The sequence below is a fragment of the Triturus cristatus genome, chromosome 8 (assembly GCF_964204655.1).
Source record: "Triturus cristatus chromosome 8, aTriCri1.1, whole genome shotgun sequence".
In the NCBI taxonomy this organism is placed as follows: domain Eukaryota; kingdom Metazoa; phylum Chordata; class Amphibia; order Caudata; family Salamandridae; genus Triturus; species Triturus cristatus.
The window spans coordinates 1,223,685,297-1,223,713,185 of NC_140591.1; the positions used below are offsets into that span (position 1 = coordinate 1,223,685,297).

The 27,889-nt window shown below is 39.7% G+C and overlaps 1 protein-coding gene across 2 annotated transcripts in view; it reads left to right on the forward strand.

Moving 5' to 3' along the window:
* Positions 1–27,889, forward strand: part of MYO16 (myosin XVI) — a 2,357,781-nt gene that overhangs the window by 583,748 nt on the left and 1,746,144 nt on the right. For both annotated transcript variants that reach the window (XM_085622905.1, XM_085622906.1), the window contains exons 6-7: positions 2,243–2,367; positions 18,000–18,125. In XM_085622905.1, coding sequence (XP_085479031.1) covers positions 2,243–2,367; positions 18,000–18,125 — 251 coding nt within the window. The remainder of the gene's footprint in view (positions 1–2,242; positions 2,368–17,999; positions 18,126–27,889) is intronic.

The window sequence follows — 27,889 nt, forward strand, 5'->3', positions numbered from 1 at the left end:
CCAGGCTGGCAAAGTGTCACTTTCCAAAATATTTGTTAAAAGTATGACTTCACCATTGAACGGGATTTTGAATAAACATATTTTTTAAAAGTCTTTGAAGTAGTACAGTAGTTTGTCCCAAACCAGAAATTACTAGGTTGGGATTTTTTTCTGAACTCTCCTTTTGCCATAAGCAACCACAGGCCTTTACAGTAAAAATAGTTTTTGAAAGCTAGTCACTGTAAGTACATGCGAACATTAAAATAATGTACTACTTTTAAATACAAGGCATTCTACTTTATGGTCCTCAATGCTGTTTTTGGAATGACCTATTTAATATAGAATACATCATTCCTGATGTTTTAGTGCATCTCCTAATGGAGGAGGACTTAAAATAAAACACATATCTACAGGTTGAGAGTCACAAATGGTTTCTTTTGGGAAGCAGCATCAAGCTTTGAAAGTTTACAACATTTTATCAGATGGTTTTTAAAATACATCTCATGGTAGAAATGGATAACAAATTGCAAGAATTCATTATCTGAGAAAAATATGATCATAGAACAACCTCTTTATCATACAATTAGGTATTTTTGTAGTTACTGGGCATTTGAGCATTGCAAGTCCTCACCTTTGGAACTTTACACACGGCAATATTGAGTGCCATATTATCATCCTGCTGGAATTTCGACTGCAGACTATTGAGTTCCATTATTTCGTAATGGTAGGTATACATAGATGAATGTAGATTTGCTATTCTTAACTGAACATCTTTTTTTTGTGTATCTTTAAGTTAAGTGTATGTGGGGAAGAGAATAGTTAAGTAACAGACATCTAGCATGCGTTGTTTGGAAGAGGCAACAAAGAAAAGCATGAATTAATTGCCCTTCAACCTGTATTGATGAGCAATACAGTTTGGTTTAATAAATATATATACAACAATGATAAAATACTATATGAAAAAGGAGCCACCCATTCAGAAAACAAAAGAATACTTTTTAAATACATGTTATTAATTTTAAATGTTGCTTTTCTGTGTCTTAATCATATAATATTTTAGTACAGTATCTACGTGCAGCTACAGAAAAGCAGACACTATGATTTGTGTGTTAAATTAATAGTTTAAAATGGATTGCTAACTTATCATATATTAGAGCACTGGTGTGTTGAAAACTCTAATGAAGACAATAAAGTGGGTCAGTGCCAATTTTAGCTGGCATAGGCCTCCTGCTCCAACATTCCAAATTTTCCTTTTCTTATTTTTCCTTTAGATTATGTTACCTCTGTGAATCATATGTTCTATTAGGCCTATGGCCCTTATAATGTGAGCTATACTGGTCGTTAAAAGCCCTTTCCCTCATTACAAGGGCCTATAATTAAGATTCAATGTCTTAAACAACTGGCCTACCCCTCTGCAGCAGGTTGTAAGGCTATAGGATGTCTCAGCATACTATCAATATCTGTTAAATTAGCAAGAGCAAATACTATTGAGACATATTGACCCCAATTCTCAGATCACTTGAATAGAAAGTTGAAACTCTTTCATAATAATATCCCTATATATAGAACAGATTTTTTACATTTTTAAAGGAATTTCAAAAGTACGCTGGAAATATATGACTTTTATAAAATTCAGGGAATAATTTGATGTTCAAAGTTTAGGAAGAAAGGTGGAAAATTCTCCAGATGTAAATGTGATACTAATATAAGTATAAACAACCCTTTTTCTTTGTGTTTTCTTCATAAAGCGTGTTTTTTTTCCTCCATGGATAAATACCATCATATACACACCCAACTAAATATGGGAATGATCCTGATTGGTGGCTTTTAGAGGGAAACCTATCAGTAAATGATAGGTGAATATCCACTGATGTTTGTGGCTGTTCATCTACTGCAGCAGGGTAACTCACTCAGAAATGTCGACAATCAAGATCATTACCCTTACTTCTAAATGCAACAAACGTGCGCTGTTTGTGCAATTTCTGTACCTTATGGCTATAAATTCCCACTAATCCTTATACTATGAATGAGGATTAAGAAGCTAAGATCTCAACATGTTTTTGCAGATGTTACAAGTTACATTTAGATACGCAAAATGGTTCATGAATTGGGCATTTGGATCACTAAAATCATGCAAAAATGACTATCAGGATCTTTGCAAAACCATGATCCAGCAAGAATTATTTTGGAACATTTGTTAATGTGCTTCCAATTTAAAGGTGCCTAAAAAAACTAATGTGCATATGAATGTTATTTTGCTTAGGCATTGACGTGAACTGTCTTCGCCAGATGAAGGTTCAACGACAAACAACTATGATGTCTGACGTCAAAAATCTTTTGGCAACTGGAGGAAGCATCAATGAGAAAAATGACGAGGGAGTCACATTGGTAAGAGAAAACATAATTTCCAATGCTAGCATCCTTGATGCCAAAAAGATCTTTCATGAATATTTATTTTATCAATTCAAGAAGTATTCAGGCATTTCAATTACACAAATATAAATTAAATAGAAGATCAAAAGAACCACTGAGTTCATAAAATCAGTTAATGATCAAAAACTATATCAATGATAATTATAGAATGCAAACAAACCAATCCATGTAAACCCATACATTTGCACCATTAAATTTGCTTTCACATAATGAGACTGCACATCAAGGATCACAGTCACTTGTAAATATAAATATTACACATTTATAATATGAGCAATATACAGAAATCACTATCTCCATCCCTATAGATTCAGGTATCCTAAAATGAGTTCATTTAAACTGAATGATGTAGGTAGGTGTATCTCTAATTTAAAAAATACAATTTTATATGAAAGTCATCTTAAATCCGGAAGTTAGACTTTTGTTCCAAATTTTAATATAGTGGTCTTCCTATTGCAGTCAATCTACAAAGCAGTAAGCAATTCTCTTTTGTCTCTAGACTGTGTATACTGTGTGGTCAAGCCACAAAAAAGCCTAAGGCACTTACTGCTGTTTTGTATCACATTGTGTTCAGTTAAGAGGAAATATAGAGACCAATATTTTTAAAAATAAGATAGTTACCCTTATTGCAATTTTGGAGCATGTGTACTAACCTAATTCCATTGAAAGTATTTTTAAATAAATGTTATGTATCTTAAGTTTCTAATTTTAATTGTTTATTGTTTTCACGCCACATTTTTGTTAAAATGTACACTATTTAACATCCTGTGAACAAGGCAATGTAAGGCTGAAATGCATAGTGATTGGGCATCACCATCACAATTATATTCATTAAATAAATGATACACTGCCAACATATGGAGTGTGGAGTATTGGGTGTGCTGAACAGACGTGACCCTTTATCATTGTCATACATTTACAAGTTGAAGGCTTGGTACTAAACCTTTAATAGATTACCTCTGTTTTGGGATTCACACAAAGTCCTAAACCTATGATCAGAAATATGCAAAGATTTTCAGTTTCCTGGTGCACACCTGCTTGCCTTAATTGTGCCAATGTAAATTAATCCAGAAGGGGAATGTAATGAAAGAGTCCATTTAAGTAAATGTTTTAAATTTTGTTCTCTGCATGGAATATATTCTATCTTGGGGTGAAATCTCTTCACTGACACCAATTGGGTGTTTCTAGGATTCTTCCACACCCTAAATGTGTTTGACACAAACTTTTAGAGTACACTACATGTGCATCTATAGTGGAAAATGCTATAGGAATATTTATGAATACTTACAGAGTTTCAACTTTGTGGCTGTTCCAGCATTCACAAAGTTTGTGGCTGTTCCCTGTATTCCCGATGTGTACTCCTTCTTTTTCCAGTCCCTTTGAAAGACCTACGCTGCCACATGTTTATAATAGTTATAATATTTAGGAATGTGCGTATATGAGAATGGTAGCAGGTTTTTTTCAGATTTCCGAATCTGTCATTTGCAAGCACACATAACTTTCTATAGGGCCTAAATAGTGTTGCAACTCACTGACGACCGTTTATTCTAGTATCACATCTAAAAATGGAAGCATAGCGGCCAGTCGTTAATTTACTAGGGCATCATCTAGCACTCTGTAAAACGTCCGGGTATTAATCCCTCTGTAAAGAGACATTCATTATCAAAGCAACGTTCTTCTAAAAAGTACTTTGCGCTGCAAAAATAGCTGTCCTATACAGTCAACAGTAAGTTTATCTTTTTTTAACTGATTTGTATAGGTAAGAAAATGCTCAGGTGAGCTTATGAATTCCCTCTAGCAAGAGTTCAGTAATGAATCTCTAAGCAAATAACAACACTTTGGTCAAGCTTATATCAAACTAAAATACACCACACCAGAAACATACTAATGGAGTCACTCAGTTGCCTCCTGAGTCAATAAAAGACAAAGCAGTCGGGATGACTAAATAATATTGGACAATTGTCTCATGGACTGTAGGTGAGAACCATAAAGAGCTGTATATATACACTTCATGGGTGTGATAGAGGAGACTTTACAGTCAAATATCCTGAGGGCTTTAGACTTGCTTTCTCACTGATTCTTCTTTCAGAAAGGACTCAAGGATCTACCTTTAAAGGTGATGGTATGGCCAGTGCCAGTAAATTCTTTAGTAACTCCAAATACTGACTACTTTTCTCTAGAAACACCTGCTCCTTTGATTATCCTAGAGTGATGGCACAACATATCTTCCAGCTCCCAATAGGACAATCTTCTCCATGAGAACAACCATGAGGGAGAGGCTTGGTTCTCCTTTACCAATACATGCTTCGTTGCTCAGTGCCTGGATGATTGTGTTTGTTCCCTTTTAAAGTAGGAATTAGGACTGCAACATGCTAGTGAAGCATTGCACACCAAAGATAAAAGGAGATTACACAACAAAATAGCATAAAAATAACACCAATGAAAACAAGGAATTAAAACATCAAATAAATAAAATAACAAGAATTTGCCCTCACCACTTCTTGTTCCCTCTGGGACCTCGGCAGGTTTTGTCCAAAAAAGATTTCAAAGAGTAGTCCTTCAGTGCACTGTATCATGTGATGTGTTATTTTGCTCCTCCATTACTGCCATAGAATTTGTTCAAGGCTATTACACAAATGCATTTGTCTTCCACTGAACTGTATGTCACAACTATATATGCTTCGTGTATCAATGATACACAGGGCACATACTGATGAGATCTGCTTTCAATACTGAATTTGGTGACCATTACCATATTATTATTATGGAATAATCATCGTGTCTTATTCCATAGTAATGAGGACCCATGAATACAGTTTTACAGTTCAATTGAAGACATAATCTTACCTGTAATTTGTGCCACTTAGAAATGTAAAAATATGGTAAGAAGCGCTATGCAAATATATATTATGGTCACTACAAAAACAAACTGGATCACCTGTGCAACAGATAGACCTAGCTCTCTGCCACCTACACATGCAGGTTTGATTTTCTTTTCCCATATACACAATCTAGAGTGCAACACAGCTGAATAAGACCGGAGGTGGGCTTGCAATCATTGAATAAATGTACCTGGCCATGCAATCCCTATACAGAAGACATCAAATACTTAGTCCAGAATTGAAAGCAGCCTAATTCACCAGCACCATCAATGAAGTCACCAATAGAAGCATAGATCTTCAAAAATCCACCAAGCACTGTCTCACCTGACATCTGATTTTCCAAAAGAACTTTGAACAATCATAATGCAATAAATAAGCTCTTCAAAAATTAAACACACCAAAATTAGGCAGCACAATGCTGAAACTGAGCAACAGTAATCAACCCTTTAATTATGCCTAGCAATGCACTTAAGTCTACATAGTTCATCAAACTTACAATAAATATTCCTCAAGTCTTCAACAACTCCCTTAAGGCCACAACCTCTGTTGTTCAATCTCTAATACTAAAGTAGATAACCAGCAGGTTCAGTTGCTACTGATCAGCTGGGCACTAAGCCTTTTGCAGCTTGATATGCCCCTGTTACTACACAGTAGGTCAGCCACTTGACCATTGCAGTCACTTCCCAGCCCTTGGCACAGGTGGGAGATGGGCCAGCACCTTGGGTCTCTGAGCAGATCACAGCTTGCAGGCATCCCAGTCCTTTTCTGTTCTTTCTCAGTTCCAGAATTCTTCTGATGAGTTGTTAGTAAGGTGCTACGTTTGTAGGATTCCCTAGCCTGTGGGTGAAGGTGAGTCCTGGACACTCACAAACTGATGAGAAGACCATTTCCAGAAGCAAACCTTCCCAAATTTGCAGCACATCATGCTTGCTTTTCTGTAAACTATCCCACAGTGCACTAATCGATGTAACATCCTACATGATAGCACCATTGAAGGTCTATGATGTCCCAGCCAGGGATATGTTTTAGGAAATGAGCAGTCCCCTCCTCCTCAACCCCACCAAAAAATTTCTGAGGCCCACTCTCTTTTCCGCTGGGCTGGTGCCAAACTGTTTAGGGTTGGCCTATGGAACAAAGTCTTCTCTTCCCGAGGTCTTCCTTTACACTTAACTATGAAAGGACAGACCTTACCAGAGTTGATTTCAAGGATGAGTGAAGTTACTGATCCCTCCTGGACTGAGGGGAGTAACATACCTCACCCCCACTTCCTGCCAAAAGCCCTAAGCCATTGATTTTGCTCTTGGAGCCAGACAAAGATTGACTTTTTAAACATGACTTTTTTATAAATATTGACTAACAATAAATTTTTTACCAATGAATTTGGGTTTTAATAAATATGGCAATTAAAAATAGCGGTTGAATCATTTCTATAGCTTGTTCAAAACCAGAGTTAGAAGAAATAGTATTTAATTGTGAACCTAAGTTGTTCTCAAAGGAATAGCTTCAGGCCTATACAGTGAAAATAGCTGTTGGTGGCTAATCACTGTAGGTACTTACCAATAATAAATTCTTGCATGTACTACATTGAAATACTAGGCATCCTACCTTGCGAGTTACAAGGCCTACTTGGAATCACAATTTTATTATTATAAAGTAGGGTCCTTTTCAGTTAAGAAGGGTTATTTTGAAAGGTTCGTCTACAGGTGTAAAGGTTGCAGCAGTCAGGCTACATAGGTAGGCCTGAAGCAATGTTTTTCTTGTCAGCCCAGTGGATGGCAAATCATTTTCCACAGTCCAAAGGTAACATTTTACTTCACATGCCTTTGATGTATTTCCCTGAACCATATACTATGGTGTTACTTGGAAGTTAAGTATTACCATTGTAGATTACAAAATGTTACCATGTTTTAGGGGTCAGAGCACACGCACTGGGGACTAAATAGCAAGCCCCAGTATGCAGAGTTCCCAAACAAGCAGACAAACCTGGGAGGGGAACATGACAGCTGCAGGTCTCTCATCGGTGACTCATTATACCATGTATGAGAGGGCTTTGCCCCCTCCACTAGCCCCCGTCCCCGCTACCACCACCCATATCATCGATCACTCGCCTGAATTTTCTCCTTGAAGTCGCGCCACAGATCCGAAAGCCGGTGTATTATCCGGATGGTGCTGGAGTCGAGCGGTGGCTTCAGGGTGTCCCAAGTTCGGTGCTGGGAGAGAGCGGCTCGGGAGCTCCTCTGCTGCTGGGAAGTAGCTTTACAGGTCCAGGTCGTCAGGCGAAGAGTCAGTACTGGACGCGACATATGGGCTGTATTTGGCAGCACAGGTCTGGTTGTGAGGCTGCCTAAAGTGGATCACGGTGAGGAAAGTGTACACTCCCAGCTCTAGGCGGCTGGCAGTAAGGTTGTCCCAACAAGGGGTAGGGGAACCTTCTGTTGGGTTGCAGCTCTGCTCCCAGAGGCAGCTAAGAAAAGGAGGACCCTCACCTCAATTCTATACAGTGCCCTTAGCGATGGGGGCTCTATAGAGTCTAAAGCTGAAGGAGGGGGGCTCCCCCCCTTTGGAGAAGTTTAGATTAGACCCTCTCTTCCCACTGGGAAAATCTGTAGACATACACTCTGCACCAGAGGGGGCAAATTACCTCTCGGCCTGGGCTGGTAGCCCTAACCCCGCTCCCCGTGAATGATATAAACAATCCAATAGGGGCCAGCTCTAATCACCCGAACGGCTTATGAAGGAAAAAGGCCCAATGTGGAAGGTGGCGAAAGCAGCGCTCATTGTGACCGTCAAGAGCCCTAGTAGCAGGGGGAGGGGGAAGAGGGGCACTCATCCAAAAGTAGAAGTTACCCCCTCTTTATATTCATTCTATAAGGTCCTTGCGTCTCCAGACTCTGTTTCCACCCAAGGAGGTGCTTTTAGTAACAACAATTCCTTCTACAATGGAGCAAAGTGAGATAGAGATACATGATTAAGACAAACAGGTAGAGCAGGAGGAGTCCCCACAACTTGATTCAGGCATACGCCATCCACATCCATATCAGGCGTGTTCAGGATCATTGGCCAGCATTCTTCTGGCCCTTAGGGATGAGATGAAGAGCAGATTTACGGTCTCCGAACAAAATCAGGTTGCGATACAGGCTTCCTGCGCAGAAATTGGAAGAAGTGTCTAAAAGAATTACTATCTTGAAGCAGGAAATCCCTAAAATGAAGCAAACCATAGACATGACGTCTGCAAAGGTGAGTCGGATAGCCCTGCAGAACAGGGAGATGAAAGAAGATCTAGAACACCTTGAGAACCATTCCAGAAGGAACGATCTTAAATTTATGAATATCACTGAGGCTGTAGAAGACTCGGATATCAAGGCTTTTGTCATCTTGCTGTTGCAGGATACGGCCTTAAAGAATTGGCAGGATATTGTTCTCTCAGCGGAAATCCAACAGGTATCAGGACCCCTTTAAGAGGAACCCTGCGAGGCAGAAGCCGAGAAGGATCTTAATTATCTCCCTTACATATACTACCAAAGAGGGGATTTTGCCTACAGAATTAAAGGAAGGTTCTTTCTCTACTGGGCCCTATTCCTACTTAATAAGATTGGATGTCTGCCATGCCACAGCTCAGAAACAGTGAGAAATGGGGAAGAGAATGAAGGAATTGAAATTTTCCGGCCTCGCTACGAACAATGTGGAATAACCCCATGTACCAACATCATTCTGTCAAGGATTTAGATGAGCTGATCGTGGAGATCAGAACGGGGTGGGTGCGTAGGGAGATGGGGGTCTGGGGAGTAGGCAGGTCCGACATATCGTGCTTTATTATTTCACAGATGAGAGAAGATCATTAGGCTTTATTCCTATTCTGAAAGGGAGGGTTGCCTGAGGGAGGGGGTAGGGCATAGGGATGAGGTAGGGGGTGGAAGGGGGGTTGGGCACGAGATGGGGAGCAGTGGGAAAAACCTCCACAAAAAGTGTCCTCTATCATCTCAGAAGGTCCTTTTCTCTACTATATTATTGCAATAGGCTACAACAGTATTGAGGTAAAATGTCTATTATGAAGGGAGTCAATGACATAGTATTTATTTCATGGAATGTTAATGACCTTAGATGTAAACGTAGGAGGAGAGTGATAATGAAAGACTTGGAGGAAAGTAAGGCACATGTATGCCTCATTCAGGAAATCCACCTAGATACCCTTGAAGGTCGAGCTGTTTTCTCTAAGTATCCCTGGATAGAGTACTTTCTGGTCTCAGAACAGATAGTGCACTGTAAGGGGGTTGCTATCTTAATGAAACGGGTAACGGGTTGTGTTATTAAATCCTCCAAACTGGATAAAGCAGGGAGATGGTTAGTTGCTCTCTTAGATTTCGGTGGGGCAGAGTTAGCTTGTGCTGCTTTTTACGGTCCAAATATCGAATACCCTCCTATCTAGCCAGTCTGCAATGGAATTTAATGGAGGCTAAAGCTCCTGTAATAATTAGGGGGATTTTAATGTCTTATTGGATCCTGTACTTGACGCATATTTTGGATCATGCTGCAATTAGTTTCTCCTTGGTCGTCTATACCCGACCTCCTAGGCCAAGATGGACACTAAAGAGGTCTATCCTCACAGAGCCTGAGGTGGGAGAATCACTAAAGCGGGCGTGTGTGGCTTATTCTGAAGATAATTTCGGTTCCACCTCGCTAAATGTTGTATGGGATGCCTATAATCATACATTAGAGGGGTGTTACAGAATTTATCTTGCGCTAAAAGTAAGACTTAACGTTCAAGTTTAAAAAATATGAGGAATAAAGTCTACCGATTGAAGACGGATCTTCTCCGGGCTCGCTTGGGGGCAGCTGTTGAAAGGGTGCGGATACAGGAACTTTCAGAGGATGCAAGGCAAGAATATAGGATTACACTGGACCAAAAGTGTAGAGCACAGTGTTATGCCTGGTGTATGCAGAATTTTGAGTATGGGGAAAAAGCTGGTGCACTGCTGGCTTGGAAAGCAAGAGCAGATAGATCTAGAAATCACATAAGTCAATTAGTGGTCAACGAAAATGGGGATGTCGCAATAAATTGGAGGACACGCAAGCTTGCCTAGTCTCTTTATTTTCCACACTATATAAAGAAGAGATTTCTTACAGCTCTAATGCTCTTAAGGCTTGGCTAAGTAAGATACAACTGTCTAGTTTAACAACGATTAGCCGTGAGATGATGGAGGCCCCCATAACTAGGGAGGAGATTTGTTTAAGTATCACCAAAAGTAGGAATGGTAAAGCCGCACGCACCGACGCCTTCCCTATAGAAGTATGTAATCTCTTGTTCAAAGAGCTAATGCCATTTCTGGAAATCCTGTTTAATTCAATATATAGACAGGGCGGACATGTCCCTGGATCTTGGAAAGAGGCTACAATTGTCCTCATCTTGAAACCCTCTAAGGACTCTTAAAGGCCAATCTCTCTGCTGAATGCGGATTATAAGATCTTTATGAGTATTTTAGCGGGGAGATTGGCTAATTGCCCCACAGCTAATCCATCTAGACTAGAAGAGCTTTATCTCAAGGAGATACATACAGGAGCAGACCAAGCAACTTATTGGCACAATGGATCTTGCCACCAAGCGCTCAGCTCCGCTGGCCATAGTCGCCTTGGATGCAGCTAAAGCGTTCGATAGAGTGTGTTGGGTGTTCCTCTGGGAGGTAATGAGAGTAATGGGATTCTGACCTAATCTTTTGTATACACTTAAGACAACTTATGAGGGTGCATCGGCTAAGATTCTTTTTAATGATACATTGACCCCTTGTTTTAGTATATTGAGAGGAACACAGCATGGTTGCTCCCTTTCGCCTTTATTATTTGATATTTATATCGAACCCCTTGCTCAATTGTTAAGATCTGACACCTTAGTTGTCCCTTTTAGCTCTCTCTCCTATAGTAGTAAGCTTGTGCTGTAGATTGACGATTTATTAATATATATACAGCCGACCCTGTTACATCTGTTTTGAGGGTTAAACATCTATTGGTGGCATTTGACTCCTTGTCCGGGTATTCGGTCAATACCTCAAAAACCGAGGTAATGTGCTGGAATATCGGGATCTGGGAGGGTAAAGTAAGTTCAAATTTCAGATATTTGTGGCTCACAATAGTAGTTGAGATCGAAAAAAATCACAGAGATAAATTTGCAGAGGGTCACCAGAGAAATAGATTGTTTGTTAGTTACATGGAACAATCTTCCGCTAACCATTTTCGGACATGTTCATTTAATAAAAATGGTCATCCTCCCAAAACTGACGTTCCCCTTTAATAACATCCCGCTGGGATGTCCTAAATCGGCCATAGACAAAATTCAGGGGAAGGTTGTGAGCTTTATATGGGCTTATAAAGGAGCCAGGTTGGCTTGGAAAAAAAATTGGCACAGGCTAGTGGAAGTAGGATTGTCCCTGCCTGTCTTTAATTGATACTGTGCAGCTTATCAATTTAAAAACATTTGGATGCTGTTGGTGAAGGCCGATGACTAGGGGTGGGCGGAATTTGCGTAATCGCGTTACGCAAATCTCCGCGAAATGGTAAAAAATCTCCACGAACATGCAGAAATTCCGCGAACACGCGGAATTGCTTGTTCGCGATGTTTTCTTCCTGTTCACAGTTGCTGTTTGCGTGATCGGGGAGAAATATCTCGCGAACACGCATTTTGAGAACGCGAACAAGAAAAAATTTCGCGAAGTCGCGGAAAGCAGAATTTTGGGCAATTTCGCGTTCTCCGCGGAACACGAAATTACCGAAATTCCGCAAATTCCGCGAGCGGAACGGAATTTACTGCCCAGGCCTACCGATGACTCCACCTGGGAAAGGCTCCTTGGTCAGATGGTGAGGAGGTGATGGTCCGGTATGGTACCAGACCGGGGCGATTGCAGAGGCCGCAGGATGGACAGTTCGAAGACGCTGCTTATTGAGCATTACAGATGCCTTCTGGTGATATGAGGATAGAAAAATAAATTAAAAAAGAGTTCCCGAACATGCTATAACAGTCTGCAAACTAATGGGGGTGTTCACACAAAAAGAGGTGTTTTCTTACAACTGTATTCTCAAATAATAATACCTGGATTAGGTTTCTGAGTGACTAAATCAATAACTAAGATCCTCCACCATGCCAATCAAGTGTTCATCTGTTAGTAAAATTAAGCACTAACATCTGGTATGAAAACTCCAGGTTAAAGGTATGGATGTGTTAACGCAGCTGTTATTTGCATTTTGCTAAATAAAGATTCAAATATTTGCATTGAAGTATTGAACCCATGAGAGAGATCTTAGACTACCACTGGAACCTGTTATAGGTAGATGTAGGAGTACTTGTGAGAATGGAAGAATAAATTGTAGGGTACGGATAATTAGGTGCAACTAGTTGTCTTATTGCATAAATGTGTTGATCAAAATAATTAAATATATATATAAAAGTTCATTAATATGCGTGGGGGTGGGAGTATGTTGCCACTCTGTATGTTCACACTGTAGTGCCAAACATATCTTTTTGGATTTTCATCAGGTACAACCTATCTGCTGTTTTCAAACAAATTTTGGTTTGGGAACACTGGATTACTCATTGTATAGCAAAATGTATTCCCCAGGATTCCTCTCTTTCATACTTGTGATGAGTGTCTAGGTTGGATGTCCCTTTGGGAATCAGGCCCTTTACAAAAGGAAAACTAAATCACAATGGTGCATAATGGTATACAAGGTGCAGCAGAGAATGCAAAACTTACAGCATTAAACCAGAGTTCAAACAAGGCTTGTATAAAAATAAACAAGCCTTTTTAAAGCTATGTATGTCTCATCCAGGTAACAGATGGAGAAGTAAGAGAAGTAAGTATATTTTAAAATAAAAATGAAAATAAGAACAATATTTAAAGGTTTGAGGCAGCATGTAGATCCTATTAATATTACAAATTAGATTAATCCTACTATACAAGTGGCATTCAGGATCCGTATGGCATGGATGGGATTAAATCAGGAATTGAAGATGGAGATTTTTTAAAACTTCCATATAGTGGTTGTGGAATGGCTCTGGAGTAATAGAGTTCTAGATTTTTGGGCTGCCTCCTATGGAGGAATGGTTTATTGAATATTCATCTTGTTTGTAGCAGTGCCTTCTGGCTTCTTAGAGAATGCATGCCTCCAAAGAACATACATTTTGTGAACATCTTGAATTAGCTTGTGAATTTGATGCTGAAGCTACAAAAATGTATGGAGAAAAAAGGAGGGGGGTGCCCATATAACTACAAAATACCTGGGCTACAACATGCATACATCAAAGAGTAAATATAGTGTTTATCAATTATGTCCAAATCTGAGTTATTCACAATGCAACCATTGATTATCAGTGGAAACCTGATTTAATCAAGTGTAATATTCACATTAATAAAGAATAATGATCATCCCAAGCCAAAAATTACATCTGAAATACCATACAGTCCCTAAATATACATATATGTCCAAATTTACATGAATGAATGAACACTCAAGTATAAGATTACACAGAATTCGCCACAAACAAATATGACCATGCCACAAAATGTATACATTAATAATATTCTCTAGTCCCTCCAGATGATTCGACTAAAGGTGCCTTAATAAGGAGCCCATTTCAAAGCCCACCTACGGGAGTCATTCTCACAAGCAGAACTCAGGAGAAACTCTACTAATTTCTTCTCTCCTCCTCGATCCGACACATTCGCACAACCTACTCCATTCTTTATAAAGACATCCATGTTTAACATAGTAATGAGTGCAGCAAGTAAAAAGAATGTAATGATAATGGTTGCTGCACTCATTACTATATTAAACAATGGTTTTATTTTGCAGTTTGATATATTTTCACATATTTAACTAGGCATCTGCTTTCCAAGTTCTGGGCTTTTCTTTGTTTCTATACTATGACAGCCACATAACGTGTGAGTTCTTTTCCCAGCATACATCACATCTCGAGCACCTTTTATGGTGTTTGAGTTCCCCCATGATGTGGCGCACTGTGCTTGGCCCCCAACTCATGTACTTCGAAAACTCCAGTGTTCAAGGCAATGTATTCATTGTGTACCATGGGTTGGAAGCTTAAACAGGTAAGGGTACATGGCTCTTGATGGATTTTGTTTTAATTCTTTGAGAATTAGGTTTAACTAATATGATAATTTCTTTTTCCAGTTATTCTATTTGATTCAGTCACTGGTGCCTTAGTGGCGTGGTAAGCCCCCTTGTATATATTGGTTTGTTGTTAGTTTTCTCACATGGCCACTTGGGTACTATGCATCCTGACCCTTTGGTAGAGTTCACACCCACATGTGTATGTGTAAGTGATTTAATCTGCGGTATGCATTTCGAGGGCACAAGAGTCTTCTCCACTTATTTTTTGTTTGCTTGCATAGGTTGGGGTTATGTTAGCATTACCACCACTCGTGCATGCTGTCTTTAAAAATCCCACTAGCACACCTAAAATTGCTTGATCTGAGTGACCTTCCTACATTAGTTGAGGGTGGCACATGTTAGGTGCATGGTTGCTTGACCTAATAGGCCTTTGTCCGCCACCTCACTTTGCTAGGTTACTGGTGATTCCCTTTTTGTTTTAAAAGAAATGGTTGATCTTTAGATTATAGTTTATTTTAGCCTGAAACCTGGAGGAGATCTCAAATTCATGAATCGAAAACATTGAGTGATTGCATCAGTATTAGCTGAATGAACAGTATAATTTCTGAATTTATGGTGCTCAAGAGGGAAATGAAAAGAGCACATGGTCTTCTAATTAAAAGATCCTGGACATTCTGAAACTCCAGAAAATTCAATCTGGAAATTTTGTGGCACAAGCCCCAGCAATCTGGAATTTGCGCCCACTGAACCTTCGCCTGGAATCTAATTTGTCTTACTTCCGGAAAAGACTGACGATCTGACTGTACAAGCAAGCCTTCTTGGATTAGCCCTCAGCTCTATACCTCAGACTTTCTGATTGTTAGTTATGTTTTAGTGCCAAGAAACATCTTGATGATCATGGGCTCTACAAATAAAATTAACATAACATAACATAATTAGGCTAGAAAGTTGCACCTTAAGCAGGTTTCAATGCATATTCCGGAGAAAGTCTAATGACATTCCCAGCAGGATCCTATTTAATGTATGTGAATGTTCACTGAACATTGGGCCTTCTGCACCACAGCAATGATTGACATTTATCTGTGAAACAAAAATATGAAACACAATTGCTATTGCAACAACTTTAAAAAGGGCCCTGCTGTCTTTCTATTTAATTCAGATTGATATAATATCTGCAATCAGTGATGTGTTTGCATTCATGCATTCAACTCCATAAAGGAGTTATAGACCAAAAAGTGCACATATGTTTTAGAAACAAATCCTTGGCAACCACAGTTTTGCATGTCCGTGTTTTTTTAAAGGGGTATGGCTCAGCTCTGTTTATTTTTAATTTGTTAATCATTTTGCAGGTCTAGAAGTTATCTTGGTAAATAATATACCATTTCTTGGGGTTTAAAAAAAATTGAAAAAAATTGAAAGTAGCCCATTAGGTGAGAACAGGTAGTGACATTATTTTCCTTTCAAGCGCTTTTATGGTATATTAGTAACGGTTTCAAGACTTTGACGGGCAAAGACCTCATTTAGAGAATGTTGGTGATTCCAAAATGCATCTGAATCCAATATACCAATTGAAATTGTTGCAATCTAAGTTTTACTATTTACCATTATTATCAGCTGTTGTGCATTCCATAACCACACAAGAAGACATATGCTGTTAAAACACGTGCTGTGAAACCAAAAGAGTGGCCTAAATCACATTAATTAGCATGTTTCTATCTGCAAATTATGACATAGGTACAGTTGATGCATGATCTCTGTTTGCCTGCAATCATGCACAACAAACTGTTTAGACACACTAGTGTTTAGAAACCCATAAAAAGCATTGTTTCAATTTTACTCCATGCTTTGAAGTTGTGCAGCATTACCATCACTACTGTGTAAGTCACCATTACTTTGACACCACCTTTATTTTTATTCATTTTTCATTACTCCGGCCAAACGGATTGAGAAAACATCATTTGATGTAAGGATAATTTAGCATTAAGGTCAAAAGAATCACTACTTTATTTGTTGGTGAAGATTTCTATTAATACAGTTGTTTTTGTTGATTAGGGGTAGGATTACTATTACTGTAATCAATTGAATAAGAATGCAATTTAAATAAGTTAGAGTTAAACTTAGAGTACCTTGGATTGAAACAACAAACAATTACAATTACAGTTAGCTTTAGGATATTTAATAACATAATGTAATAGAAATAAACTAAACAAATATTCAACACAATCTAAGGTTAATGTTAGAAAAAAGTTTATTATTAAAATATAATTTAGCATGAACTGAAATTATTGTAATTGTAATGTTATTATTTTTATTTAACTATATGAGGAGTAGGTTCATGGTTAGAGTTAGTATTAATTGAATATAATAAAAACGTTATCTATAAAATGTATTTGGTTTAGGATTGGGAATTGTTTTACCATTGCAGTACGAAAAGGTGTGGCATTACATAGAAAGAAAGAAAAAATAGTAATTAAATGGAAAGTTTTGATACACATTAGTATTATAGTAATTTAATGTAATTCCATTAAATATAAAATACAATTAAAGAAAAGGTTAGCAGCAAGCTTACAGTTTTGAATGGGGAGTAGGCAAACATTTGAAGGTAGATCGAGGGGATAATGTAAATGTTCTTTCTATGTTGCAAAAGGCAGACAAACTAACATTACGATGAAGTAAAGGAGGTTAAGTAAACATATGAAGAATTAATGGTAATGGAATTAAAGATATATAACCATTGTAAATAAAATATTGGCAATTGTATGAAACAACCATCTTTTGTGCGGTGTACCCTAAATATAACTAGTTTCCTCATATTAGTCCTTTATTCAGAATAAGGACGTTACCAACAATAGTGTTTAATAGCCTATGTCACCCATATAGTTGTACAGACTTTGTACTGACTGTATTACTCTGGATATTGTTTTCTTATTTCAATACAACCCCATGTATAATCACAACTCTAAAATTAATCATTTACAGATATCATTGAAGAGAATTCACTGGTTTCTTGTTTTTGATATATTAGTACAAAAACTTTAATTTAGAGAGGGAAGTTAAAAAAGGGGTAATTATTCTCATTGGAGTCCCAGAAAAAACTTAGAGGGTCATGGAAATTCACAATTGTACTGTGTTAGGCTCTATTCTATATAAGCATATAAGCCATAGACATTAGTGCATATTGGACCTTCATTATGTGCAATTCTTTATGTGACCCTGAATTTCCCTACTTGTAAATTTTGTAGGGATTATACATTTTTTAGAAATACTATGTTAGAATTGGACTTACCATGCTGATTCTTGCATGGTTTGACCATTATTCTTCCCAGAGACCTCTGCTTGCAGCAAGTGTATTCCACAAATAGTACACAACTCACCTGCAATGTCACCACTAAACTTGGAATTTCTCTAGGCCCTGTAACAGGCCTATCGGAATTAGGGTGCAACTCTTAACAATAGTCTCTCTGAATACACTGCTACAAATACGAAGATTAATGAATGCTGAAGTCATTGTGGAAACCCAAATAATCCTTTATGAGTTACATTAATAGCGTGCATTTGACACTTTTCCTATTGTGTATGTCTCTTTACTAGCTTCACATGGCCTGTGCAAGTGGATACAAAGATGTGGCTGCACTGCTTTTAGAAAATTCATCTGATCCTAATGCTGCTGATAACCACTACTGGACACCTCTTCACCTAGCAGCAAAATATGGACAGGTAAAGTTTGATGCTTTTGTTTTAATTTTGTGTTTAAGTCATATGATGATATATTTTTGTTTTATTGTGTCTAATCTCTGAATAATGATTTTGATCATTTTACAATTGCACAGTATGCAATCGGTAATACAATAACACTCATTACAGTACCTCCGCATTAACTGGAAGTGTGATTGGCAGGTGTGAAAGACCCCCAAAGCACTGCACATAACCCATTACCAAGGGTGAACTGGAATTATAGATTGTCAAGGCTTGAAACACAACTTTTGAAAATGTGTTTTTCTTCTATGTACTTCAGATTACTTTGAAGGTGTGCTTTGATAATCATCCTATGTTTTGGTTTGCAGAATTGAGCATTGTTGCTGGTCTTTGTTGAAATGTGTCTAAGGTATCATGCAACCTCTCTCAGGCTGAGATGATTATGCCTATTTGAGAATTTAAAAAAACGTTGGAATCAGTTGAACTTTGCAACAAAGGAAAACAATCAGTGAAGCCTTTAAAACCTAATATGGTAACGGTAGCAGGTATAAATACAGGCATGAATAAATACTGTTTGCAGGCAATAGCAGGTTACATAACTTCAGTTGTTGAAGAACACAGTTCAGCTTGACTGATGCCCTGAAATTCAATACTACATTATAACTTTACACAAGAGATTGGGGCATCAACTCCTGCTCCAAAGAGCATGCCTTTGCCACCCTAAGAGCTGCTTGAAGATGTGGCACCGTCTGCCATGACTTAAGTCTCATAGACCTAGCTCTGTTACATTAAATGGCACATTTGACTTCTTATACATGGAGCACAGTGCTTCCCTTCCCTTAGTTCTTGCATAATCTCACCAGGGAAGACCAAGTTATTTTTTAGAGTTGGGGAAGGATTTTAGAGTGGTTCAAAGCCTGCATGTACCATAGCACCTCACATTTCACTAGATGCGCCTGAAAATTGTTTCAGAAAGATGTAGAACTGCATGTGGAAGGTTTTTGACAGTACTGCATTCCTTACTAGGTCGCTTTCTTGAACCAGATGCAAGTTTTCTTTATTTTTTTATGTTTAATTGATTTTAAGAACAAGACAAAATTACAGTTCAGTAACTTGTCCCTTTCCCCATACCCCCAATTCCCCCTAAGCAAGGGGGAGAGGTGAGTCACACAATGTGCAAGTGAATATAAGTTCACACATAATATTTGGATCACTTAGGCAGCATAATTGGACTTTTGCATCAAATTATAAAAAGTCAGCATGACAGACATATCAAAAAAGTGTTAATCATCTGTCCCTTCTATATCTTGTCCTAGTAGAGGGCCTCCTATTTCCTGTTGTAGCCAGACTTCTACTAAGTCCCATTACACTCCCCTCCCTGTTCCACTCCATTCTAAGCCAACCTGTGGTGTACCCCGCATTCAGCCCTTACCCACCTCGCAAATTCCCACAACCATTGCTTTTGTGTCGGCAATCATTTGGACATCCATCTCAGTGCTGCACACTTCTTCGTCACGGTGAGGCCTAGTTCCAATACCTTCTCCGCATATTTTGTGTGTTTATTACGGGTGACTAGTCCAAGTAAGCGCATCTGTGTTGTTGGCTGCAGTTGCCATTCAGTTAGTATCTCTAAAACTTGAAAAGTCTCACTGAGGGCAATCACACCCAGACATATCCCCCAAATGTGAATATAGGATCACTTTGCCCTTCGGCATTTGGGGCACTGTTCAGATCTGGAGGAATTTAGTCTGTGGGGTCACTCTGGCATGATGAAATCCCTATGTATGCATTTATAATTTAAAAGTTTCAGACGTACATTACAACTAACACTCCTGCAGTTATCCAATATAGATGTCCACTACCGTTCCCTCAACTCCATGCCCATACCACCTTCCCATTGTGTCTTCAGAATGGTTATATGGGTAGTCGTGTGTGGTATCAACAGTGAGTACATTTGAGTGATGAGTTTGCCCTCACCTCCCATGTCTGGAAGGGTCTATTTTAACACATGTGTTTCCAGTTTTCATGAAAATCCTGCCCAGACCTTGCAGCCAGCCACTGCCAAATCAGCAAATGCCAGGAAACATCTACCAGCTACCCCTATTTTTCACAGCAATCAGCCTAGCCCACCATTGGGCCATTCTCAAACAGGTCTCCAATGTCACATGGGGTATCTCTCTCACCTCTATGTCTCATGAAGAGTGGAATAGTTGGGCTAATCCCAGAACGCCAGGGAATCATCTGCTGCATATAAATGTACTTGTCCCCTTCTATTTTAATTGCCTGTCCCCATATATCTAGCAGGGACTTAACCTGTAATGGGAAAGTTGTCCGTTTCTTGCGAGGAACTAAGGGTAATGCCAGTAACGCCCATGGTAATACAAAGCATGCCAATATCCCTGCCAGTGGATGAGTGCCCCTTCCTGAAACCACCGCACTGTTAGCTGAATGTGAGCTTCTCAATAATAGGTTTTGAAATTTGGTGCCTGTAACCTGCCAATATCCCACTGGAGCTTTAGTCCCCCCAAACTTATTTGTGCCCTTCCTGTCCTCCAGTAGAGTAATCAGAGCAGTTCATCCATTTTGCGGAAGCAAGATTCCAGTATGCACATCAGCATGTGTTGTAATACATATAGTATTCAAGGTAGCATGATATTTTTGCTAATTGTGATGTACCCTATGAAGGACATTGGGAAACTCAGCCATTTGTGCACACTTTGTTCAAGGGAGACTAGTAAATTGCCCACATTAGATTCATATGTTTCAGTGAAATCTGAACTCAAATGCACTCCTAGGTACTTCACTGGGGTTGACCGGATCTTTATTCATGGCAGTCTTGCCTCCCCTGCTACAGTCACTTATACATGATGAAACACTGACTTGTCAGCATTTAGAAGAAACCCTGAGTGTGCCCCTACCCATGCGAATGTACTGTAAACAGCCAACCATGTGGTAATCGGGTTTCTCAATGCCTACAGTATTTTGTTGGCAGATGTTTTCCCACTTACCACCCACCATTATACCATAATCTGTGTGTTGGAAATGTATAATTTGTGCCAAAGGCTCTATAATTAGTGCAATTATCAGTGGAGAGACAGGTGACCCCTACCGATTCCCTTTCTATCTACTAACTGCAGACACTCTATTACCTACTTTCACTCTTGCCTTGCTCGCAGTATAAAGTCATTTTACCCATTGCAAGTAATCTTCCCCAAGGCATAGCATTGTAATGTGTGGTCCATAAACCCCCAGTTAACAGTAGCAAAAGTTTGTGGGCATCTAGACTAGCAACTGCACTTGATTCCTCTCTTTGCACGTCCTGTCCCATAACAAGAAATGCCTTTTGGATGTTGGTAGTGGTGGTGCATCTGCCCACAAATCCCGCCTGATCAGCATATATTATCCCCTCTGCTGCCTTGCTAGGCGTTCTGCCAATATTTTAGGGGTGGGCGGAATTTGCGGAATTAACCTTCGCAAATTATCGCGAGAATGTTTAAAATTATCGCAAACAAGCAGAAATATCGCGAAGATGCGGAAGTTTTTTTCCGGCATGTTCGCGCGATTTTCTGCATGGTTGCGGGTCGCCAACTTACCCATGTGGCTGCTTGCGGGCGCGGCCATCTTGTTTTGAGTTGTTCTCGCGGTGCATGATCGCGAGAAGAAAGACGTGATCGCGCGACGCATGACGTCACTGCGGGCGCGAACTGTCGCGAGACAGCGCAAATGGCTAAAAACAATACAACATCTCATGGAGAACGCGACCGGATCAAGAAAACTTGTCGGCGAACGCAGGGATTCAGGTAAGGCGATCGCGCGCGCGCGAGAATGTATCATTTTACAGCGCGAGCAAGAAACAAATTATCGCCAAGCTGCGGAAACCGGAATTTTTGACATTCTCGCGCTCTCCGCGGAACGCAAAAATGTCAAATTATCGCAATTTCCGCGAACGGAACGAAATTTTTGCCCAGGCCTACAATATTTTCCTCAATATTTTAGCATCAACATTTATCATTGACAATGGATGATACGATTCACAGTCAGTGAGATCCCTCTCAGGTTTGGGCTAGAATACTATATTTGCACCCCTCAGTGAAGCTGGTAATACTAATCTCTTAAAAGCCTCCTTATACATAGCTAGCAATGGTGCTCACAGCAAATTCCCATAAGTGTGGCAGAATTCAGCTGACAGCCTGTAATTTCCTGGTGTTTTCCCTGTGTTCATGTACTTAATAGCCCACATGATATACGCCTCCTCTATGGGAGCATTCAGAAGTATCCTTACATTCTCATCTACTATAGGTAAGCACGCTTCATCTAGAATGGCATCTATGTGTGCCTCATCACTGTCATTGTGCTTAGCATATAGCGCCTTGTAAGCTTCTGTGAATCGTTCTAAAATATCAGTTTGAGCATCAGAACCTCATCAGTGGGGGCCTTAACCCTGTGGCTGCTAGGCCTTGTCCCCCGTGAAAAGACTTTTTTTGGCTATTTGGGGTAGTTCGCACTTAGGCCCCTGTAACTTTTTGTCTACATAAGGTATCCACGTCAAATGTATGTCTTTTTTTTCCAGCACCCTTATGATTCTAAAGGAACGCAGGGTTTGTGGATACCCCTGGAGGGGGCCCAGAAATTAACCAAAAAACAGCAACATTTGTTATTGAACTTTTTAATTGGAAAAAAGTGCTGCAGAAGAAAGCATCTGTTCTTTCCCTGCAAATGGAATCAACAAAGGGTTTGTGATGCTAAAATCACCATCTTCTCAGCTTTCAGGTACAGGCAGATATTTGTCAGAAAACCAACATTTTCTACACAGTTTTGGCATTTTACTGGGACATAGCCTAGTGTTGCTATTTTATGTCCTTTCAACCTCCTTTCAGTTAGTGGTAAAAATGGGTATGAAAGCAATAATGGATCTTGGAAAGCTATACATCTCTGAAACGTAGATACAAGTCTGAATTCAACAAGGGGTCATTTATGATGATCCTTCAAGGTCTTGCATAGAAACTAACAGTTGAAAAAAAAACAAATTAAATTGAGTTGAAAAAAACAGCCATTTGTGCCAACATTTTCACCTGTAACTTCTAAGTTTGCCAGATTTTTTGAAGCAATATACCGTTACATCTACTGGAGCCTTCTTGTTGCTGGGATATATAGGACTTGTAGGTTCACCAAGAACCAGGAGAATCGAAAACCAATAATTGAGCTGTGTCTTGCAAGGGATTTTCATTGTGTAACGTTTATATAGCAATTCATTTGGTAAAATATAAAGAGTGAAATATAGGTTCCAAGGAAACGTATATATTTCCAAGATGGGAACAAAATATAGAGTTTAGAAGCAGTGGATATTTGCACATCTCCAAAATTGCGGGTACCCATGAACTCCCCCGGCTGTATAGTTTTCAGAAATGTCTGCGTTGGGTAGATTTCCCTAGATGGCCGCAAAGCCTGGGACCAAAAACACAGGTGACCCCCTTAAAAAAACATGTCATTTTGTGATATGTAATGTTCATGTCTCCACAACACATTTTGGGCCTTTTCCTGGCATGGGTCCTTGGCCCACCCACACAAGTGAGTTACCATTTTTATCGGGAGACCTTGGGGAATGCTGGGTGGTAGGAAATGTGTGTCAACCTGGTGATCTTACACCCTTTGCACACAGAAATTTGAGAAAAATTAGATGTTTTCAGCTACATTTGAGGTACGCAAGGGATTCTGGGTTAGAAAATATTAGGGGATCCATGCAAGCTACACCTCCCTGGACTCCCCAGTGTGTCTAGTTTTCAGAAATGTCTGGGTTTGGTAGTTTTTCTTATATGGCCGCCTAGACCAGAACCAAAAATGCAGGTGCCCCCTTGCAAAACCAGATAGTTTGTGATGCATAATTTTGATGTCTCCACAATATATTTTGTGTACTTCCCTGTTGCGGATTATTGGCCCACCCACGCAAGTGAGGTACCATTTTTATCGGGAGACTTGGGGAAATGCTGGGTGGTAGGAAATGTGTGGTTTCTTTCTGCAGCTGGAAAGTTATGGCACAGTAATGCAAAAACAATGTGACTTTAGTCGCATTTTGAAGTTTGCAGGACATTGTGGATAAGATAACTTGTTGGGATCCACGAGATAGACATCACTGTGTACTCTCCTGGGTGTTTAGTTTATGAAAATATATAGAGTTGGAAGATTTTTCCTAGAGAGAATGTACACCTTGGCAGAGAAAGACAGAAAAGACAATTATTTCCACACAACCATCTATTCTTCAAGCACACGCACATACTGGTTGGATTTGGCTCATAGGTGAGTGATGGTTCAGTATATAAAACTTTATTAACAAGAGATTTCACAAAAATGAAACTGACTGTTAGCAATTTACAGGACAAAAAACGAAACCAGTGACTCACAGCTCATGAGCTGTAAAGCCGCATCAAGGCCCCAACCGCTTTACAGGCCATCCACACACCTTTCGTATGTGATACACAAGACCATTTACACCGCCAGCAGCGGAACCATCACATTGCAACATTAACAAAATAGGACAATGTACACCCTTCCAGAGAAAGCCAGAAAAGACAAATATTACTGCCCAATCATCTTTTCCTCAAGTACACACACATACCGATTGGATTTGGCACGAGGGTGAGTGATGGTTCAATATATAAAATTTTATTAACAAGAGATTTCATAAAAATAAAATGCGGCACTAATAATTGATAGAACAAGAAACTGAACCAGTGACTCACAGCTTGTGAGCTGAAAACCATGAAAAGGCCCAGTACATAACAAAACTCACTTCAACAGACAGCGCCATTCAAGGGCCCATCACTTTCACATGCCTACATGCCTGACACAGCAACCACACCAGCTGACAGATTGTGTGGACTGGCGCTTGTCTACCAGTGTGCGTAGTGACTAGAAACAAGTCAATCCTCACACACCGCCAGCCAAGTGCCAGTCCACACTCACCACCAGCCAAGTGCCAGCTCACACTTACTGCCAGCCAAGCACCAGTCCATGCACACCGCTAGCCAAGCACCAGCTCATGCACACCGCCAGCCAAGTGCCAGTCCACACTCCCCGTCAACCAAGTGCCAGTCCACACTCACCGCCAGGCAAGCACCAGTCCACACACACCTCCAACAAAGCGCCAGTCCATGCACACCACAAGCCAAGCACCAGTCCACAGACACCATCAGCCAAGCGTAAGTCCATGCACACCGCCATCCAAGCTCCAGTCCACGTACACCACCAGCCAAGCACCAGTCCACACACACCACTATCACTTTTTTTGATACAATAGAGAAAACACAAACAAATTGTAAGTAGAAAAAAAACTGCAAATTCAAAAGCTGAATCAAAATACATTTCACCAATGCCAACCTTGAAACAACAAAAAATATAAAACAATATAGACCAGGCAGTTCACTTTACCACTCATGGATGCTCCCTAAAATTATTTTGCATGTGGTACATTCTAAAACAGGCAGGCACACCCAGGGCAGGGTTAGAAGGACACTCAGGAAGTTCACACGAGTCGCCTTTCGCATACCTCTTCACCAACAGACTCTACATCTCCAACTGGGAAAGTCTTTTGTGGGTGTGGGAGGAATGTGATCAGGAAAGTGGCAATCTTTGAATCTAGCCACATCCTCCAAAACTCCAACTCTATGAACACTTGCCTGTTTCACTACAACAAGGCTGCTTATAACAGACTCCTGAAACTTAACAAAAGTCATTGTTGACTCAGGAGAACAATTCTTAAATACAACAAAAGCATTAAAGGTTGCCAAGTGGAAAAGAAGGATAGCTAACTTCTTATGCCAATTGTAAGCCTTACGAAGAGCAGTGTAAGGTTCCAACCTCTAATCTACTCTAAAACACCACCCATGTGCCTATTGTAGTCTAAAATGCACACAGGTTTGCGCACTTCAGCAACATGACCCCAAACAGTCACAGGTGAAATACATTCATCATGGATGATGGTCAGCATGTAGACATCTCTCCTGTCTTCGAACTTCACACCTAGAAGTTCCTCACTACACAATGCACTGCACTGTCCCCACTCAAGCTTTTGACAAGCAAGATCTTTTGGGAAACCTTTACGGTTAGAGCAGATTGTGCTGCAAGCAACAGTGGCCACTTTGGTCAATTCCCTAAACAACTGCACACCAGTATAGAAGGTATCTACATATAAATGGTGACCTTTGCTCAAAGGTCCACTACCAACATCCCACACAATTTTCTCACTCACTTCAAAAGTGGACAGACAACCAGGGGTGGTCAATCCTGGAATCCCTACCAGTGTACACCCTGAAATTTGAGACATATCCAGTCCAACTGTCACACAGCATATACATCTTAATTCCATAGTGTGCACTCTTGCTAGGAATGTACTGCTTAAAAACCAAGAGGCCCTGGAACAGGGCCAAAGACTCATCCACAACAATTTATTTCCCTGGAGCATAGATCTCAGAAAAATCGATATACAAAATGATTAATGACAGGGCGAATTTTAAAAAGACAGTCACAAACAGGGTGATCTTGTGTCAACGCTAAACCATTATCGACAAAATGCAGGATCCGAAGCAGAATCAAATACCTATCATGACTCATGATTGCCGGAAATATAGCCGTTGCCATCAAGCGAATAGTAGACCAATATGAAGACATCAATGGCTTCCTTATCAAGCCCATCAAAAAAGTTAAACCCAAGAACTCTACAACTCTTTCAGATTTGTGGGAGTCCCCCGGGTAGCTCTAGAGTGGGGCCTTAGTCTGGCACTGTTGTCCCTCAAATACTGTTCAGCATACAAATTAGTCTGCTCAAAAATCTCAGCCAAAAATACATCGTCCATAAACAATTAAAAAAGAATTATAGGCAAAATGTTTTCAGTATCCACTCTACACCTTGGAACACCAGTAAAGTCAGGCATTGTCAGCTGCCTGGGGCAACCCAGAGGTCAGATCTTCACAATTGGAAGCCTTACAGCCCCAGGCTGCAGTCCAGATGCCTCTTGCTGCACTTTTTTTTTTTTGTACAAATGGGGGGTTGGGCCTATAATCACGTCCAAGCTAGGCCATCAATTAGAGTAGTACCAAAGAAGTGTTTGGACGTGTTATTTAAGTAAGTCTATTTAAATTAAATCCCTTTTAACACATAAAATGGATTTGGTGTTTTTATTTAACCTTTTTCTTTTAAGCAGTAGTTTCTATAACATACATATAAAAAAAAATGTTGTCATAGAGAAGCAACATACAAATAGACATTTAACACTTTAACAAATAATAAGTGTAATGTGATTAACAATTAACAAATACATAGCAATAAACAAATGACACAAAACTGACCAGTCCTTAAGTTGGAAAAGAAAACAATAGTGGTGCAAATTTATTTGTAATTTACATTATTGCAACCTGCTATAACCAGCTAGTCGACAATATAGTTACAACAGGAAATATGCCTTGTTTGTACACTGTGCCATTCAGTGAAATTGTGATGGTTACAATTAGCTGTCTATGGTCGACGCGTTTCGGAATCCTAATATCCTTTGAGGGTTCTCCTCAGGACCAGGACTAGGTCGGACTCTACAATGTAAAAGAATATGAAAAGACGTAAGCATTGGTTTTTGACTTGGGTTTTCCTACTTGTAATTGTTTGGCTCTAAAGTCTGTGCTTACCTTTCAGAGGACAAAGGTACGTGCATAGGCTGTTATGCATTCAATGGCGAAGTGTACTGCACTGTTCAAAGTGCTTTTCTGTAATCAAGAAAAAAAGCTAAACTTTAGGTGCA